Raw genomic sequence first — 19123 nt, 5'->3', positions numbered from 1 at the left:
TGAATAATGCAGCGCTCCGGATGTGAACACCCCAAATCACCTTCTCCTTCAGATGTGTTATTTAAATGGTTCACAGATGATTCAATTTGACTTCATCATTTGCTTGATATATTATCGGGTTAACCCTAACCCTATAGGAGCGGATTTTGTGACTCCGTGTGGACAGTATGTGTCTGTTTGTTTTTGTGTTCTTTTACAGAGATAGTGTTTCATCAAAGTCATCTTTCACCTCACAGTGGCAGCCAATTCTGATCTTTTATTGATGCGGTTTTAAGGAGGGTGAATTATTGAGCGACATTCTCGATGTTCTGTATGCTTTGGCGTCCTTTCATATTCAAATAGGGTACCATGGGACAGAGGAGCTCCACAGATAGCATCCCTATCTATTTTCTCAACAAACTCTTCACATTGCACCCTCGTGAAGCCCTTTTATCACAAGCAAGTAAAAGACAAAAAAAGCCACAAAAGGAGGGAAGAAGCATCTGAAAGGCTGACTATATAATAGTGCCGGGCAGGACAGCACGATGTACAATAACACTGACGGTGGTTATGAGTCAACACTCTATGGGAGTGAAAAAACAATGAAAACAAAGTAATCAAAATTAAAAGAAACAGAATCAAACAAAATATAAAAGCCTCACAGTTATCATCCTTGGATTATTAAACGGTTGATAGGTTGTGCTATTTATATCAGAAATTCTGAAATGTAAAGCTTTATTATCACTGAAATATTAATATGAATATATAAACACTGAGTGTGCATTCTGGTGAGATGAGAAGATGTTTTGTGGTGGTGAACATAACGCATGTCCCTATTCTCATAAGTGCTATAAGAACTATAAGATATAAGATTTTTCCCAATTATTTCTCCTCTTCTGGAAAATAAGCAGATTTATATTTTGTTGATATTTCTTAATCTGTGTAATGCACAAAAAAGGCCACCATATAAACTGATCCTTTCCTAATACAATGTTAACATATTCTTGACACAATTGTAGCATGTAGGTGCAGAGTCTGAGGGATTTACGAGACCCATACAACCATGGAAAGACAATCACTTCTTTTTGTCTCAGTATTTTAGGATTTGAGTATTGATTACTGAGCTATCAAGCTCACAAGCTGGCTGGATGTCTGCATGTTGATCCTGCTGCTGGTCCAGCTGTCACAAGAGCTTTGCTAAAGTACATCTCACCACAGAAAGCTATCAAAGCAGATCTATCTGGCCAAACCTACGGTTATGTCATACCACCATATGATTAAATATGTAACTTGTCCTCCCTAAAAGGCATTAATGGAAAGTTGTATTGACATGACGAGTAATGGATGATAAGCAAATGATGATGCCATACCAGATACGTTGCATATATGGTCAGCACCAGGGCGCTCCAAAATGTATTTTCTTTACATTTTTGTTAGCATGTGCGGTTTGAGGCTCTGGAAAAAGGAACATTATTAACTTTCCTAATCAATTACAACAAAGACATGACCGAGTCTACGGTCATACTAGCAGCTTTGTGAGGTTGTATTTCTAAAAGCTAAATGCTATCTTTGACAAATCTCATGGATATCCATTGAATAACCGTTTAGATATCTCAGTATTGGACCAACCGTCAACAGTCCAGCATTGCCATCCCTAGAGCCAAAATGGAGACGTATTATTGACACTTATAATCAAATATTGAGTCATGAATGTGAATTACACAATGGACTCAAAGAAAACAGAAAGGAGGAGAGGAACCTTTAGCCTTTTACTAAGTTTGCACAAACATACAAGGAATTTGGTGAACAAGGTTGGCTGCTATGACAGCTGGGTTGTGAGTGGCTTGCTCTCTTCTTCCTGCTGTGTTCATGTGGACCCTCTGGTGGGGACCTTTTAAAAGTGCAGAAGCACCATGAGGTCTGTCTTCTGTCTTTCCTCTCTCAGAGGACAGTCTCTTTTCTGTCTCCCTCAGGCGGATGGAAAGACAGTGGATGGCGGCCAGCTGCCTGAAGCCAACGGGACCGATCCAAACCCAGGTGGACAGGCAGACGGCTCCAAGTGGGAGAAACCACGGCTCACGCGTAAATCTCTGATGAAGTGTTGTCTCGTCAAGTGGATTATCGCCAGTACCAAACAACAAGGGCCAGGTACAGACACACAAAGATAAACACCAGCAGGAAAACAAACAACAACAACAATACAGTATATTGAAAATGTGCATAATTGTATGTGACAGCAGGGCCAGTGGGACGATACAGCAGCAGGGGGGCTGGCCTTCAATCTGCTACACTACAGAATAAATTAATTTTAACGCATCTCACTCCCACTCTACACTTTATATCTACTTGTGTGTTCTCACCCTTTTTTTCCTCTATTCAGTGTTTACTGCACGGCATTCATTCATACTCCTTCATTTCAGCAGCTAATCAATCCATGAATGGATCACTGCCGCTTTCCTCTCAACACGATTCAGCTTCAAATAATTAAGTTTGATCCACTACCTGATTTCCTCCAAATCTAATGCTCGGGCTCCTCCTCTTTTCTCTCCATTTCTCTCGCAGACTCACATAACTGTTTTTTTGTCTGACCGCTTCACCTCCTAGAAATTATATCCAGTATTCTTGTTTAGCAGGCTAAATCCAGCAGTAAAAAATAACTGCTGTCTGTCCACTGCGGACGACATGCTGGACTGCAGAGCCCTGGAGCTCTGGAGTTTGTTAATAATGAACGTGTCACATGTCCAAATTGCACCAAATATGACAAAGCACTCCCTTGGTCCCATGCAATACACACATCAAGTGTGAAGTAGATTTGTTTTTTAAATCAGATTAAAAGCAGTTCACGAGATGTGTGAAGAACAGATGGACAGGCAGACCCTTCAGAGATGATGAGCACAGTGTCTTCCATCGACTGCTACATGCCACCTTTTTCATGGTGTATTTAAATTATTGACACTTTCCTTCTGTGCAGGCAAACTATGTGCGTGCACTTGACCGGCAGGACAGATATTCATTTCTGCAGTCTGTCCGAGCAATATCTCATAATTCACTTATTTTAACTAATATATAATGCCCCCACCTGATAATTTAATCAGCCTGAGTAACAAACGTAGTGATCTCTGGCCATGTGCCTCGGACAGGACGTTGAAAACAGTAACAGGACAAATGATCTGATGGAAATCACACAGGCAAATTATACAATATACAAAATTGTATATATATATATATATATATATATATATATATATATATATATATATATTGAATATAACAATGTACTCGACTGCTAAATTGGAGTTTAGCAAGGATATGGTCTTGATCTTTTATTTATGAGGCCTTTAAGTATATTTGCAGTATGAATGTACTGAAACGTTGCATTGTACTCTACTAGCTCAAATACATAATTATTCTCACTTACTATTTCATTTTCTACTGGAAACATTAGTTAAAATGGTAATATTTGTTAAGACTTTAAACAGATCTTCACCAAATTCATAACAACTTGAACGCCCTCTTCTGGTGTGTGAACATTATAGCTCTGAGTGTGTCCTGCAGCTGCTCCCTGTACAGTAGAAGGTGCTCTGCACTCACACACACTCAGGTTTATCTCTTGCAGAACAACCCAACAGAAATATATTCCTAACATTCAAAAATAATGCCGGAAAATGTGGAACTGCTGTTTAATGAGGAAATCGATTGGCATATATGATGCAATGCATTACATAATGTATACATGATCGTTTTTGTAGTTGGGAAGGTGAGAATAACACAATCATCAGATGATGTTGCACTTTAATGCTGTAGAATCTGAAAGCTACATTTTTAAGATTACTATGTATTTGTTTGTGGTTTCTTTGTTTTTACTCTGCAGCAGTGAGTGAATTATCTGAATATTGTGCAAAGGGAAATGTGCAACATATTATAGGAAACATTTCTTTAGTGGCTGCTGCTGCTCTTCTCTTTGATAACTGTATCAGGGAGGAAGCTAGCTGTCCTATATTATTATAGAGAGTGAAAACATGTGAGCTCTCTGTCAAATCATATCAGCTGTTAAAAGATCATGGAAATAATGCTTTAAAGGCGGTTTTAGTGTTATCAATGCACATTTAGAAACTATGTTTGACAATGCAATTCAAAAGTCTAGTGTAACTTGAACAAAACTGATAAGAAAGGGCAGGATGCACAATGCAAGGTGTGTAAGAAGCCTTTCCATACAGGACATTTCTTGGCAAAAATAAAATGCACAAAAAACAATGAAAGAGCTAAAAGTGTGCAGTAAGAAAAAGGCTGAGAGAGTGTGTGGAGTTCAGGGTGTTTAATTTTGTCACGAGAACTCGTGTGATGGCTTTTGATAGATGGGCTCAGGCTCCTCTAATGTTGCAATGTCTGCATCTCTGCATGCTTAAGCCACCTCACTCTGGTCTGTATTTAAAAGAAGAGCATGGATAGATCAGCACTTAAGGTGCATTAAACAGTATAATGCTGCATTATTTTGATTGCAGACAAGTGCCCACATGAGCTCATACATCTTGCATGTTGTGTAATGGCTGAGTGTGTTTCTGTCCGGTGAGGTAGGACCAGCCCACACATCAGATACACGGCAAAGGGTAACTACTTGCAGCATTTTATTGGCCTGGGCGATCCATCACCTCTGATCTCACATTTAACACTCTGACTCATATCAGGCTAAGTTATTATTTTTGGAAGATCCAGTAGGTCCAGTGCAAGGCCGGTGCACTTCCTCTGGGTGAACTGTGTGCTCTGCTACAGCTGCATCTTGAACTGGGATAGCAGCACTCCGAAACCACAAAGCAAGCGTAATGCTGCGGCGTCAGTTTACCATTTTATTTCACATGCTGACACGTTTTGGCAAACAAGCCTTCATCACAGCTCCACAAGAGCAATAATAAACAATATAACAAGCAGCTTTTATTAAAATAATACAAACTGAAATGCACTATGACATAAAAATCTCTCTCTGGAATTTCAAATATAGACATACGACTGTAGCATAGTGCTTATCTTTGGAGTTTTGTATCTTTGGAGTGGCACCATCCCAGTTCATTAGATATCTCAGTATTTTATTTGTATTATTTATTTGATTCAAGCATTACGAACGAGTCCATTTACATAAACCCTCCCCGTCTATCGAAATGCTTTTCTGGCCCGCTTTCTCTCCCTCTTCTCAGACCAGTATTTTACCTCTCAACAATTGATTTGTCCTCCACCCCCGCTTTGTACTTTAACCGAGTCCATTATGTTGTGCAGAGTCATCAGCTGTGAACTATACTCCTATTCTTCTTCACTCTCATTGTCCTCATTATCATCACAAAAACACTTAACAACAACAAAACGTGAAAAACGACTTTTAGACCACCAACACTCTGCATGTGTGTTGTGCAGAGCTTTTAACAGAGGCTACACATTGACCTCTGAGGTGTGCAGCACAGATATAAGTTGCTTAAACGGCACAATTCTTAACTACAATGTCATAAACAGAGCACCCTTTTTTACACTTGCTGCAGTCACAGTGTTTTTTCAGCACTGAGTGAGTTATTGAGCTCGTGTACGGCTGAACGACATCGTAGACACAAACAGCGCCACACAGGGCAGGGCCGGCTCCTTCACTCTAAGTGCTGTTCATATCCCAGCCATCAGCGGATGTGGATCAATGCTTGTTTTTTTACAGCTTTGCATCCTTTGAAATGACTGAGCAAATAAAGATAGCTCAGACTTTCGATCAGAGAGTATTGGTAAAGAAATTCCTTTAGTAACCAACCTGAGACACGCTCGCGTCCACTCAGCTCAGGACGAAGTGAGAGGAGATGGAGCGAGTGGAGGGTGGAGCCCCTGAGTTGATGGGAGTTGTGGAAGAGATCCTAAAATGAACTGGCCAGGAGGTGAAATACCAGCGAGTAGTAAGAGATGGATCGTTTGCAAGTGGAGAAAGCTTTGGATCGTTTTGGGGGATTGACACTCTATGAATTTGTTGTTTCTTTACATATACGTTGAACTGGTTTTCTTAAAAGAGGATGCTCTGCGGGCAATCTTTGTTGTCTAAATGGTCGGTGGTTTAAGTTAGGGGTTTCATTTAAGTGAAGATAACTGCTGATGCCAGTTAAAGCACTTATTAAAACGGACGTGGCTGGAGGAAGTTAACATTAAGATTTTTAAAAGAGGCTTTCGCACAGGAGATATCTAATGCAAGGCAACAATGGACGTGGATGGCATGGAAGTAATTGCCGTTGTTGTTATTATTGGACTGTTTTATGTCGTGCTCAAACAGTTTGGGGTTTGGGAGCCCTTGTCACTCGAAGGTAAGACATAATGAGTTGTTTGTGTGTTCAAATTGTGTCTTTGCTTTTTTTGTGTAGCATTAGAACAATAATGTTATTTTGTTGACCGTAAAAGTGGTGCTTAAATTATGAATAAGTGCAGTTCCATGAGCTTGCTGTAAAATATGAAAAGACAGGTTCACTTCTTCTTTTTTTTACACTTACATAGAAACATAGAAAGAGTTTTTGGTTTGCTGTAATTGTTCCTTTTATTCATAATGGGGATAAACATTCAAACCAACCAAAAACGTGTTCGGTGCACAAATTGGCATGTTAATGTTGTTTTAAAAGAATCTATTCTTTAATAACGTGATCACTATGTTGGTAACCTGCAGACTTCAAAGCAATCTTTTTTAACAGTTCTCTCTTCTTCCCTCCTCATTCCTTCATCACCATCTCCTCCTGGTCTCAACTTCCCATTTGTGTTTTTGCTCTTATAAAGATGGTGAGTACCTCATGGTATTCCTCTGCGCTTTAGCATTAAGTTTAACTTCATCCTAGTCATCTCTGTGAACTTCATCCCCTTCATTGTTTATTGTATGATGATAAGATGAATTATGGCTGCATTGAATTCAGGTGTGGCATTGTGCAAACTGCTGCACAACTTCATCAATGTTAATTAGTGACACCTGTGATAATATGGCAAGTGTCTCAAATCACTATTTACTTTCCATCTTTTTATTGAAGTGTTACAATTATCAGTGTGAAATAAATGTTCCATATACAATAGTGACCTAAAAATATCCACAATGGAGCAAAAATAAGTAGTAGAAGTAGTTTTATTTCCTCCAACCATCCTAATTTCTTCCTCCCACTACTTCTCCAATTTCTTCTGATAATTGTTCCCACTTCTTAAGTAAAGAATTAGGTTGAGACCAATTTTGCTAAAAATTTGGTTTTACACTTGCTGGTGACAGCACAAGATGATTTTTCTTTAGTGTAAACTGCTGTTTGTTCATTATGTAAGGAATAGATAATGAGTGAAAGAGAGAGTTATTTCAGACAAAGCCAAAGTGTCCACAATTAGAAATACCTTTTTCCCCTTAAAATACTGCTCTTACCTATACTGTATATCTGCGTATTTCCTCTAACCACTCTGAGCTACAATCCCCTCTTACTCTTAATTGTTATAACATCTGTGTATTAACTGTCCCAACATCATCTTCTTTTTCCATGTTTAATTAATGCTGTTTATTCTTCTTGCCCCCTTTTATCTCTCACCCTCCTTGTCTCACCTTTCCTTCTTGAAACTCTCTGTTTTTGTCTTCAAATGTATATTGTGTTTGTGTCAAGATGGTGAGCATTTTTAGTTGTGTGCGGTTTATTTCTTTTGCCTCCCATCTATTTATGATTTTCTAGTATATTCAAAACCCCCCCACTTCCTTTTTCTTATTTCTTTCTTTCTTGTCTTACCTCTATTGCTATCCTCTTTTCTTCATCCCCGTCTTTCCCACTCCATCTTTGTTTCCTCTTGTTTCTCGCTGACAGACAGCTGCGACAGCGACTTTGAACTCTCAATGGTGCGTCACCAACCAGAGGGCCTCGATCAGCTCCAAGCCCAGACGCAGTTCACAAGGAAGGAGCTTCAGTCGCTTTACAGAGGCTTCAAAAATGTATGAAAACAATCGGCACAGTTCATCCAAATAAAAGGAGTAAAGGCAACTTTCTGGCACAATTAACAATTCCTTTCCACTATTCCTAACCACACAGTATCATGCATATGAGTGTGTATGCGTATGTAGGTGTAGACATCACATGTATGCATAATGTGTTTACGGGTTGTCTTTGTCAAGCCGTGTTATTCGCATATGATTGAGATTCTTGAAGATTTTAAATTGTCCAGTAATTCACAGGGGAAAAGCAAAGAAGACAAGAAAGTCCAATTGTATTCAGCAGAAATATTGTCATTGATGTTGATGTTTTTTTCTCTATTTTCTATGGGTTTTTAGTCAAGTAGTAGTATTTGGTCGTTTTGGTTTTAGTCGACTAAGATTTCTTAAGTGGATTAGTCGTTATTTCCAAGAAACTTATGAGCACAACTCTGATGCAGTTTTACATATGTCAATTTAAGAAATCAATCAATTAATTGGTCGACAAAATTGTATAAGTGTTGCTATTTTCTTTCTTGTGACCGCTCAGATTTATGTTGTGACTCGGAGAGGTCTTCAAACAATAACTGGTCTCGGCCAACAATTAAAGCAATATTTCTAATGAGCTTGTAGAAGAATGCACGCTGCTTTAAAACAAAGCCGGCTTTAAACTTTATTATATTATGAAAAAATAATTATAATAAAAGAAAAATGTTTTATGAGATGTCTGATACCTTAACAATACACATAATGAGCTGTGGTGAGACATGTTCAGTGTAAACCAAACTGCAATCAAATCTCCACAGCGTGCCTTGCTCTTGGTTACAGGTTGCTCTGTTAAGTGAAATCTGACGAAAAACATTTTAAGAGATTTGAGTTTTCAAAATCGAATGTTCTCTGGCTTGCTTTTTTCTCTGTTCCTGTTGTGCTGTTGTAGAACCTTTTTGCATTTCCCCTTGATTTTAACTTGTGTGTACCTATGTGCCATAAGGCTTTTCAATACTACCCTGGCGTAATTGGATTGTAATGATTTATAAAAGTGCACTAAAGGCTGCAGTACATTTTTTCCCTTTGCCATTTATGAATCGTTTGGGATATCCTGCTCTTGTTTGCCCTCTAGTGGCCATACACCTGCACTGCAGTCAGCAACTGTGTGCACAGCACGATACAATGATGGAATACCAGTAATGCTAACTTTAATACTCTGTTATTCTTATTATATAACTCCTATTTTTATTCATATTTGAGCTATACTAAAATGCACTGACCTAAATAATGTAATAGTAATATTAATAATAGTAAATGTGTTTTCCTCTTAATAGGAATGTCCCAGTGGGCTAGTGGACGAGGAAACCTTCAAGACCATTTACTCACAGTTCTTCCCTCAAGGAGGTACAAAATGTAACTAATATAAACTGGTATCATAAAAGCATATAAAAGATGTAATTATTTACTGTTTGGCATAGCAAGGTGAATGAGATGAGCAAAATTAGTCATGGATAAAATGGATGAAGTTTTTCAAGTGTATTACACTTTCATTATATGTTCTCAGATGCGACCACATATGCACATTTCTTGTTCAACGCGTTTGACATGGATAGAAGTGGCTCCATCCGATTTGAGGCGAGTTCACCGCCGACTGCATGTTTGTACTATAAACAAAAAAAGTACAGCTAATAATGAAACTTCTCATTCCTTTCTCAGGACTTTGTGATAGGATTGTCTGTGTTGCTTAGAGGCTCCGTTACAGAGAAACTTCGATGGGCGTTCAACCTGTACGACATCAATAAAGACGGCTACATTACTAAAGAGGTACATTCCATATACTCTTTTTTTAGAAACCGTACCAAAATCTGTGGCAGTTGTTCTGTATGTCTCTCTGGTTTCCTGCAGGAGATGATGGCAATAATGACGTCCATTTATGATATGATGGGCAGGTATACCTTACCCAGTGTACGAGACGACTCTCCCTATGAGCATGTGGAGAAATTCTTCCAGGTATTTTATCTCTGCAACCACTTAACCACACAGCCTAATCCATGGCATCTAAATGTACTGTTTTATTACATCCACAACCTTAGTGGGTCAGAGTACTGAGTACTATTGTGTTGTAGACCCTTCTCTCTCTCCCTCTCTCTCTCTCCCTCTCTCTCTCTCTCTCTCTCTCTCTCTCTCTCTCTCTCTCTCTCTCTCTCTCTCTCTCTCTCTCTCTCTCAAAACCCATTTTAAGACCAGACCTCTTCTAAAGCCAAGTTCATCACTATGATTTCATGACGAACGTTTGTACCTCATATTAGTAAAATTGCATATATGATTAAATATGACACGTCTCCTTTTCATGTCTAACTTTTTTTTAGAAAATGGATCGAAACAGAGATGGAGTGGTGACTATTGATGAATTCATAGAAACCTGCCAAAAGGTATTTCAATCATCGAACTGAAGTGACACATGATGCATCGTCGTGCTCAAACAACACAATGTGTCTTGCATCTGCTTTCTGCTCTCAACAGGATGAAAATATAATGGCTTCCATGCAGCTCTTTGAGAACGTCATCTAGTTTCAGTGGATCAGTAATGCTGCTTAGCGCTTCCAGCTGCAAGCATCTGGGCCTGAAATAACTTCATCCATCTTGAGAAAGAAAGAAAAAACGGTGTCGTGCAACACATTTGACATTTTAACACACTGTTGCGTTTCCTGTCAAACTGTTCTATGCAGAGAAATGTGAATAATTCACCAAATCACTTGAAGAAGAAATGTTTTTTTGCATGACAATTTAGTTTTTTGCACATGATCCAACCAGCTGAGCATGAGTGCTTGCCCATCATCTAAAAGCATGTGATGCAAACCACATTGAACACAAACCACAAAGGGTTTTTATCATTGAGCACTTTGAAACTTGGGTAAAAGAGAATACTTTGTTACTGTATTATACTGTAAAGAAAGTCATCATGTTTCTAAGTTTCTAAGACTTTTGTGTCGACATGATGCTCTGTCATTGTCATGTTGACTCAAAACCTGCTGAAATAAATATATACCTCACATAGGCTGATAACTCTACTGACTATCTTCTCTTTTTCCACAACACACAATGAATTGGGAAAGCAGTGAGACGTCCACTTTGAAAATGATATTAAAAATAAACCCTTAATTTACTCAATGCACATTTTAACATCTTGCAAATTAATTACATCAAGCGTGAGATGTTTTTAGTTCTGTAACTGTACAGCTGCTAACCAGCAATAAAACACATTTATATGGGACTTACATGGAATATTCAATGTGTCAAGACAGTGTGCGAGGGATCTTGAACAAACCGTCTCTTGTCTAAAGTCTGCCCCCAAGCAGATCCTCTACACCCGAGACACAAAGCAAAAATAGCTCTTTGATTTCTCCTGAAAGCATTTCCCCCAATTTGTAGTGTTTTGACCAATCTCGTTTCGCTGAACAGTCACGCCTCTTGTTCTCTGTCCTCTGGGCTCTCGGACTTGTCTGTAGCATCACAGTCTTGGTATTTCATGTAAAAAAGGGTAACATTCTTAAAGCCGGCTGTCACTGTGCTTGTTCCAGTGAGCAGAAGATTGTTTATCAGATTGGTATTTGTTTGTCTGAATCGAATGCACATAGAGTAGAACCACATGTTTTCTCATATTTTTTCATCAAAGGCACAATGACACTGAAGGATCAGTATGTTGACTCAACCATCTCTAAAATTGTAAATAAGTAAAATAAAAAAAATAAAAGTTTTTTTATCAGTTTTTTAGATTGTTGTTTACTTTTTCTTATGCTAATTGAGATGTTCAGAAACACAAAACGCTTTGAGGTACAGAACTGGTGGGGTTTGAGGATTTGGGTAAATTTGAATTTGCATTTTTAAGAGAAAACCAATGTGTCAATCAGAGCCTACTCACAAATGTAGATTGGTAATTGTAAATATTATGGTGAAAATAGCCTAGAAAGAAAAGGCAATGCTGCAAAATAATCTCCTGTTAAATGTGCATTAAATATTCACTGTCTCATAATAACAGCAGCTCTAGTTTATTGTGCCACGGGCCGTCCTTCCAGCCAAAAGGCCACTTAAGGTTAATGAGACACAAGTTAAAGTTAATCCATGCTGAGCATTAGCTTCATGTAGGCAAACACATGTAAGCTTTTAAGGAATTTAAAAGGAAGTACAACCTGTGATAGACAATAAATAGGCCAATGCAACCCCAATGCCAATGTAATATATGTGTTTTCGCTCCAGCCTTTGCATTATGTGAATAATGGGAGAAAACTAGGTGTAGCAACTGTATGTGAAATGCCGCCATCAGCCCAAATCATTCAGCCTGTACTGTATTATTGATCTTGAACCAATAGCAAAGCAGGGTTTGTTTTGGGGAGGAGCTGTTGAGTGGATGTCGGTGTGGAAATGATGCTGATACCAAAATGCTGCTCTCCTGTGATATACGTTTTGTGGTTTGACAAAGGACTGCCGCTCCAGCATCACAACCTCTTGTGTGACCGACCAGAAAGGTAAAAAACATTTCACTAATATTCTTTATTTTGATGTTATCAATTCCAAAGTAGATTGTACCAGCACAGTTCACCTTTTGTTATTTCACATTCATAAATCATCTCCTTCCACATGCATTGCAACAACACATGACATATTCACGTATCCTTAATATATTTTTTAACAACAGGAAAAAGTGCTTTGCGTATCTGAGCTGTGGAAAACAAATGCGTCATGAAAGAAAGAAATATGCATCACACACATAATGCCCAGCTAATCCCAGTGTTGACAGAGCATGTGGATAGTTCTGGATGTCTGTTGTGTCCGTGCTGGTCGGCATGTGACTTTGGTTGTGCAGTGAGCGAAATCAAAAGCTTTGATGCCAGTTTGAACTCCAGCCAGCAGACTTTACAACCCTCTGTTTCTTTGTCTTTCAAATAAAAGAATAAACATGCGCTGCAAAAAATATAATGCTTTAAATTATACACGTGTATGTTTTTTTTTCAGAGTAAACATCTCCAGTAATGACTGGCCGGCAGAGGCTAATCTCACTGTGGGTCTGGCTGTTGCTCATGGCAGCGCTGTGCCCAGGTGCAGAAGGTAAGCGCGGAGGCCTTTTCAAGGGTCGAGGAAAAGGTGACGATAAAGACAAAGACAAAGACAAAGACAAAGCGCCTCCCGCTAAGGGCCGAGGCCTCTCCAAGCACGGCCTGAAGTTGGCTGGAGCAGCTGCAGCCGGGATACTGGGTGGCACTGGGACCGGCTATGGGCTGAAGCTCTTTGGTAAGAAGGCAAAGCACGGATCTGGGAGTCATCACAGCCACAAGACATCCTCTTCTGAGCAAGATCACCGGCTTTACCACAATGAAAGCCAAAGATTTCCCAACCAGTCTCTCTGGAGAGCCTTTGCCAAGGCGGCTGCTCCCGCTCCCACGGCCAACGTCTTCCTCACACTTGGACATGTGGTGTCTTTCCTTATCGCCGTCTGGATAAGAGACATCTAACACATCTGAGCACTGGGAAAACGATCAATCATAATAAAATGAAATAAAAGCTGCTTTGAACAAATTATACTTCCTGTCCTTTATTGTTTAATATAGGGTGATGGCAAATATGGTAAGATTGCATTGAATGCAGGGTGCAATATTGTTTGGGGGACTTTAGCAACCTCATTCTATAATCAAAATACACATTGAGGTATTTGGATGCAAAATAATAAGGAACTTGAGCTTTATATCAACATACACTGTTGATATCAATATGTCTAGACTAGAAGACTACAACGAATGATTATTTTCTGAATCAATCAATCTGCCTTTTAATAACGTAGTCTCCAAAACATTAGACAAATGTATGTAAATAAAAGTGAATTTATTTTTACTTTTTGTTTTGTTTGCTTATAAAAAACACTGAAGAACGTATGGAATGCATCATTGTTAAAAAATAAAGAGAAGCTTTGCTTAAATATATTCTAAAGTCTAAAGAAAGGTTTTCTAATTCAGAAATGTCGTGCCAGAAACTGCATAAATGCTTGTTGTCAAAACAAATGGTGGCTGAGAGCAAACTGCAAGCAACCATACTGGTTTGGAAACGTACATCTTTGTTTCATTGTCTTTATTCTATATTTTTATGTTATTTAAATATTAGTTTAAAAAGGAGTGTGAACAATAATGTGTGTTTGTGAAATTACATCATTTAGGCTGAGAAACTCTTATTGTGTTATGTATTTTATTGAACACATGACAAACCATGTTAGTAAACCCAAAGCATTTACAACTACAAGATTTACACAGATGCCTATACACTCCCAATATGAGCTAAATGACACAGTTACAGAATATCTACACCCAAGGGGAGATAAGTGCACTTCACAGATATTCTACAGCCTAGATAGTATGAAAATGTCAAATTGTCAGTTCAAATTGAGAGGGAGCATTCGGCGAGGATCAACAACAATGAACAGTAAAGACCCGGGGTGCAGTATGAAAACAAATTACCACGGAGATTCATAGAATAAAAGTGAAATGTAAAGAAAGACAAATAAATCTCTATAAAACAGTGCAAATTATCACTTCCAGATATACTATCAACAATGTGACAGTATTCACTTGACCTTCTTTGTTATAACACGCTAAATAACTATCAACTTAGCAACAACAGATGTAATACACCAGTGTCAAAATAGCGGACTGAAAAGAAAATCTTGTCTTTCTGAGCTTTTTAATTCCTTTGAAAAGCCTGCAAACTTCATTTCTGTAGCCTTTTTCCAAACAGTTGCAAAGTGCCTTACATTACATAACCCAGAGGGAAAGAAGTTATTAAATCAGTCAGATAAAAGAAAACCAGCCGGAACAATAAAAGAATCACAAACAGGAAGGACAAATGCAGATAACTTCACAATAAATAAACCCCTTTGGATGAAAAGGAGGGCAACAATTTCATTCCTGGGGAGACGCACACCAAGACAGCCAGGGGAGGCTAGGGTATGGGTATTTACAGACTCGCCAACACCTGACCTGTGACCACCTGACTGTGTCAAGAGAAGAATCAGGTGATGAGAGAAAGATACTGAGATGACCCACAAAAGCCTGGAGTATCATGAGAAATAATCAAACTCTCCAAACAGCTACAGCAGTATTCATGCACAAACATTGTTCCCAGGCAGATTTAAACTGGCACTTCCAGTTCCAGTGTTAATCTTGATGGTGGATACGACGTGAAGATACTGCGTGTTGTGTGATGAGTAAAAGTTAGTTACAATTAGGTCTGGGATGCCACACTTTAGGGTTAAAGTCTTGAGTTGTTGTGGACCTCATCTGTTCAAAACCTCAATCAAACCAGATTTGAACTATATGTCGGACTACACATTTAAAGCGTCAGGCGCTATTTTTAACAAATGCACTTCTTGTTCTCGACAGCTAAAGGCAGGTCAGTGACGCTTCTTTACTATCAAGTACTATTTATGCAATCAAGGATTTTACAGCCAACAAATAGTGAGTATTGTGTACCTTTTCTTTACTTTGAGGACAACTGAAGTCTTATTTAGATGTTGGTCACGTTTTTAACTGTTTATTGTGGGATAGTAAACCATTTGTCCAAAGGGGAGATACATCAAACATTTCCCATAATGGTTAACTGGTATTTACCAATTTGGTGGTTGTGAGGGAAGTTTGACTTGGCAGGGTCAAGCATTTGTATCAAAATGTGCAAATGCCATATTTTCTGAGCATTAAATGGCCTCTTCTTGGTCATTACACAACAATGGAGAGCCAATCATCACCATAGATTATCATTTATGTTTATCAAGTCTGCTTTCTCATTTATAACTTATTTTCTTCTTCTTTTGGTGAGTGGTCCTCAGAGAAATAAACACAGCTCTATATATTTGTTCTCATTTGCCAAATACAATCTTTATTAAGCATATTTAACCAATTGAAAAACCTGTCTGTTGAATTGTCCCACACGGATTAAAAGTGACTAATGTCTGGTTTTCTTTAGTTTTTTGTAGATAAATACAAACCTAAATGTCACATTCCTATTTTACACAGTAGAAGTCATACTGTCACAATAAATTGTCATAAAAACTCAAGAACCCTGAATATGTCCTCTATGCATTCAGTGCTTCATAGTGTGGGGCACGAAAATAAAGTGAAACAAATGAACAAAGATGCAAAATAAATCATTGAAAGAGTTAACAGAAAAGGATTAGTGCAGCTTGTACGACACACAACTGATTATCTAACTGTCACATTGTTACATAACTGCTGCCTCTTAAAATTGACTCCTTTAGATACTATATACACCAAAATGTGTTACCTGTGTCGCTAATAGAGGATTGACTACATTAGACCCAGAGAGCTTGCTATGGAGATAATATATATTAGCAGTATGTGGACGTGCAGATATAATGGAGGAAGTGGAAATCCATTTGGGGAATGGTAAAATGAGGACTAATTGCGCTCACTGGAGAAGGAGCATGCTGGACATGAGCATGAGGAGGGAGGAGAAAAGTTGAACCACCCCGTAGCTCAAAGGACTGCTGCGACTCAACTGTATTTGTTGCTCAGCTTTTCGTTGCTGCAGAAATCGCTCAGAGTACTCCATGTACTTCTCCACACAGCGGCGGGCCTTCAGTTGCTCAATGAGTGCCGGGTATCCAATCTCCTCAATGCTGACGGTGTCATCGTCGACTTGGCCACCTCCATCCTGGCCTTCGGGCGTGGTCGAGCTGCTCCTCTGCTCTTTGAGAAGGTCGGTCCTGTTCATGCAGCCCTCCATATACTTGTCGTATTGCTCTGCCCGTGGTGGAGGGTTGTAGGCATAATCACGGCCATAGTCTTTCTCGTCTGTGGATTTTGTGCCGTAACGGTTGTACATGTAGCTGTTGTAGTGCTGCTCTTCTTGAGGGTTGCGGAAATTGAAGTGTGGCCGAGGGAAGCGTCCTAGTCCATATCCGACAGCCATCCCGGCCACAGCACCAACGCCTGCTGCAAGCATGGCTTTTTTGGCAAAACCTGAAGACTGGGGCTTGTAACCCATACTCTGGACAGAACGAGAGAAAGGGGACCCTCCCATCGATTGACCACCACGTCCATAGCCTCCTCCGCCAAAGCCTTGACCACCATAGCCTCCTCCACCATAGCCTTGACCACCATAGCCTCCTCCACCAAAGCCAGGACTGGGGATCTTATTATTTGGGTTATAGTTGGGGTGACCACCAGGCTGACCCCAACCCTGTCCTGTATTCCCCCCTCTGACTGGGTAACCACCTGCAGCTGGGTAACCTCCTGCACCTGGGTACTGGTTGGGATATCCTCCTGGGTTGCCAGCTCTGCCTGGATATTGGTTGGGATAGCCTCCAGCAGCTGGGTTCTGGTTGGGATATCCAGCTCTGCCTGGATAGCTCCCACCGGCCGGATATCCACCTCCAGCTGGATAGCCACCTGCAGGGTTCTGGTTTGGATAACCTCCAGGATTGCCTCTACCAGGATACTGGTTTGGGTTACTTCCAGCTGCTGGATAACTTGGTGGATTTTGTCTGGGAACTCCTCCAGGATTGCCTCTACCAGGATACTGGTTTGGGTTACTTCCAGCTGCTGGATAACTCGGTGGATTTTGTCTGGGAACTCCTCCAGGATTTGTGTTGCCTGCTCCTCCTGGATAACTTCCACCAGGAGGATATGGGTTGGGGTTACGATTGGGACTCTGCGGCTGTCGAGGGTAGTTTCCTGGCTGAGAGGATGGCTTTGATTGTGTGCCCCTGTTGCTGATAGAGGTCTTCTTGCTGCTGCTACTGCCTCCTCTTTTAGCCCATGTCGAGTCAGTGTTCAGGAGAAACACAATGAGAAGGGACACTTGGACCACCCCACCTATCTTTCCCATCTTGGCCCTAAAGAGAAAAGTGCTGTAAGTAACGATCATAACAACAATAAAGCATTCCAAAAACAAATATTCCTTTCCTTTTTATGTTAGGATGCCACGAAAAATAGCCCAGTGCTGCATAGAGAGACAATTTATTATTATATAACCATTTCTATTGTTATGTAGGCCAGACAGGAAGCCTTATTCAATCAAAAAACTGAATGTTTCAAACGGAGCAGTCACACCATTATTCCATTAATACTTCTTAAAAGAAATAGCCCTAGATGCTTTAAATCCATATACCAGCCAAACCCACTGAGTGAACGACGGCCTGTTTTTCATGTCCATTCGCTTAGATAAACCTTATCGTTTCATCACATATTGAGCCGCTTCGTTCTCTCGCCTTCCCACAAAGACAAATATAACATCAACATGGTGTAAAACTGAATGATTTCTCACCGTGAACTGGCGGTCTGTCTATGCGCTTCGATGGTTAATCGCTGGTAATGCGTTGTTGTTCTCTCTCCTCTCTCTCGGCTCCGTTATGAGCTCTGGCTGGGGTGGTTCATGGAGCTGGGGTGCGCTCGATTTGGTGGCAGCGCGTGCCCTGTAGAGGGAATCAAGTGGGCACAGTGTGCTGCGACGCCAATGCGACGATCGTCATGAAGTAAAAATGTAACGCCAATAAAACCAAAATGTCATATTTTCAGATGTGTTTTACTTGATACATCGACTATAACTAGCTTAGCTCCATGTCTGAGCTCACCTCGACAATTGAACAGGTACCACTGACCCTCATTCTAACAACGTTAAGCCTTTATACCATATAATAATGACACATACTTGCCAGATTTTGAAAGTTACATTTCTCCTAAAAAAATGAGCAAACATAATTTAGCCAAAAGGACATTTTCTGACACATTTATTGATAAAAAAAAGGACCAGGCGGACTGTCATAATTACAGATGTAAAACACAAGAATCAGAATCAGAACCATATGTATTGCCAAGTATGTTTTCACATACAAGGAATTTGTCCTGGCGCGAGGTGCACATCATTTAACATTTAACAATACACATTTAACAATAAACAGAGTGCAATGGACTATGATTGGAAATAAATAATATAATGTAAGAAACACCCATTATTGCAACAACAATCATTATTATTGTTTTAAGAAAGTTACATTTAATTTGCATACTGTGTTAATGGAAAATAGGCAGAGCACATGGGGACAACTGTAGAGTTTTGACTCAGTGTACATGAAAACGAGCGCACCCCCTGACAGTGTGTGGTACTTTAAATTACGTCAAACATGATATTGGTCTATTCTAGAGGTTTCTAAAGTGTGAGGTGGGCTCTCCC

General features: G+C 39.7%; 2 protein-coding genes across 2 annotated transcripts; one reads left to right on the top strand and one right to left on the bottom strand.

Annotated features, from left to right (window-relative positions):
* The first annotated feature begins 2057 nt into the window (after positions 1-2057).
* LOC306751193 (calsenilin-like) lies at positions 2058-10935 on the top strand. Its single transcript, XM_079234740.1, has 8 exons — positions 2058-2127; positions 7803-7927; positions 9226-9295; positions 9456-9526; positions 9608-9715; positions 9797-9901; positions 10261-10323; positions 10415-10935. Exons 1-8 carry the CDS (start codon positions 2073-2075, stop codon positions 10460-10462), a joined length of 645 nt encoding a protein of 214 aa, XP_079090866.1. The 5' UTR covers positions 2058-2072; the 3' UTR covers positions 10463-10935.
* Positions 10936-14119: 3184 nt separating this feature from the next.
* Positions 14120-17779, bottom strand: prnpb (prion protein b; the record flags this gene model as incomplete). The annotated part of the gene is made up of 1 exon (XM_079234957.1): positions 14120-17779. One exon carries the CDS (start codon positions 17777-17779, stop codon positions 16358-16360), a length of 1422 nt encoding a protein of 473 aa, XP_079091083.1. The 3' UTR covers positions 14120-16357.
* Positions 17780-19123: the final 1344 nt, after the last annotated feature.

The sequence above is a fragment of the Taurulus bubalis genome (assembly GCF_910589615.1).
Source record: "Taurulus bubalis genome assembly, chromosome: 19".
In the NCBI taxonomy this organism is placed as follows: Eukaryota; Metazoa; Chordata; class Actinopteri; order Perciformes; family Cottidae; genus Taurulus; species Taurulus bubalis.
The sequence above is the reverse complement of the archived record's forward strand: the minus strand, read 5'-3'. Positions and strand labels throughout refer to the sequence as shown.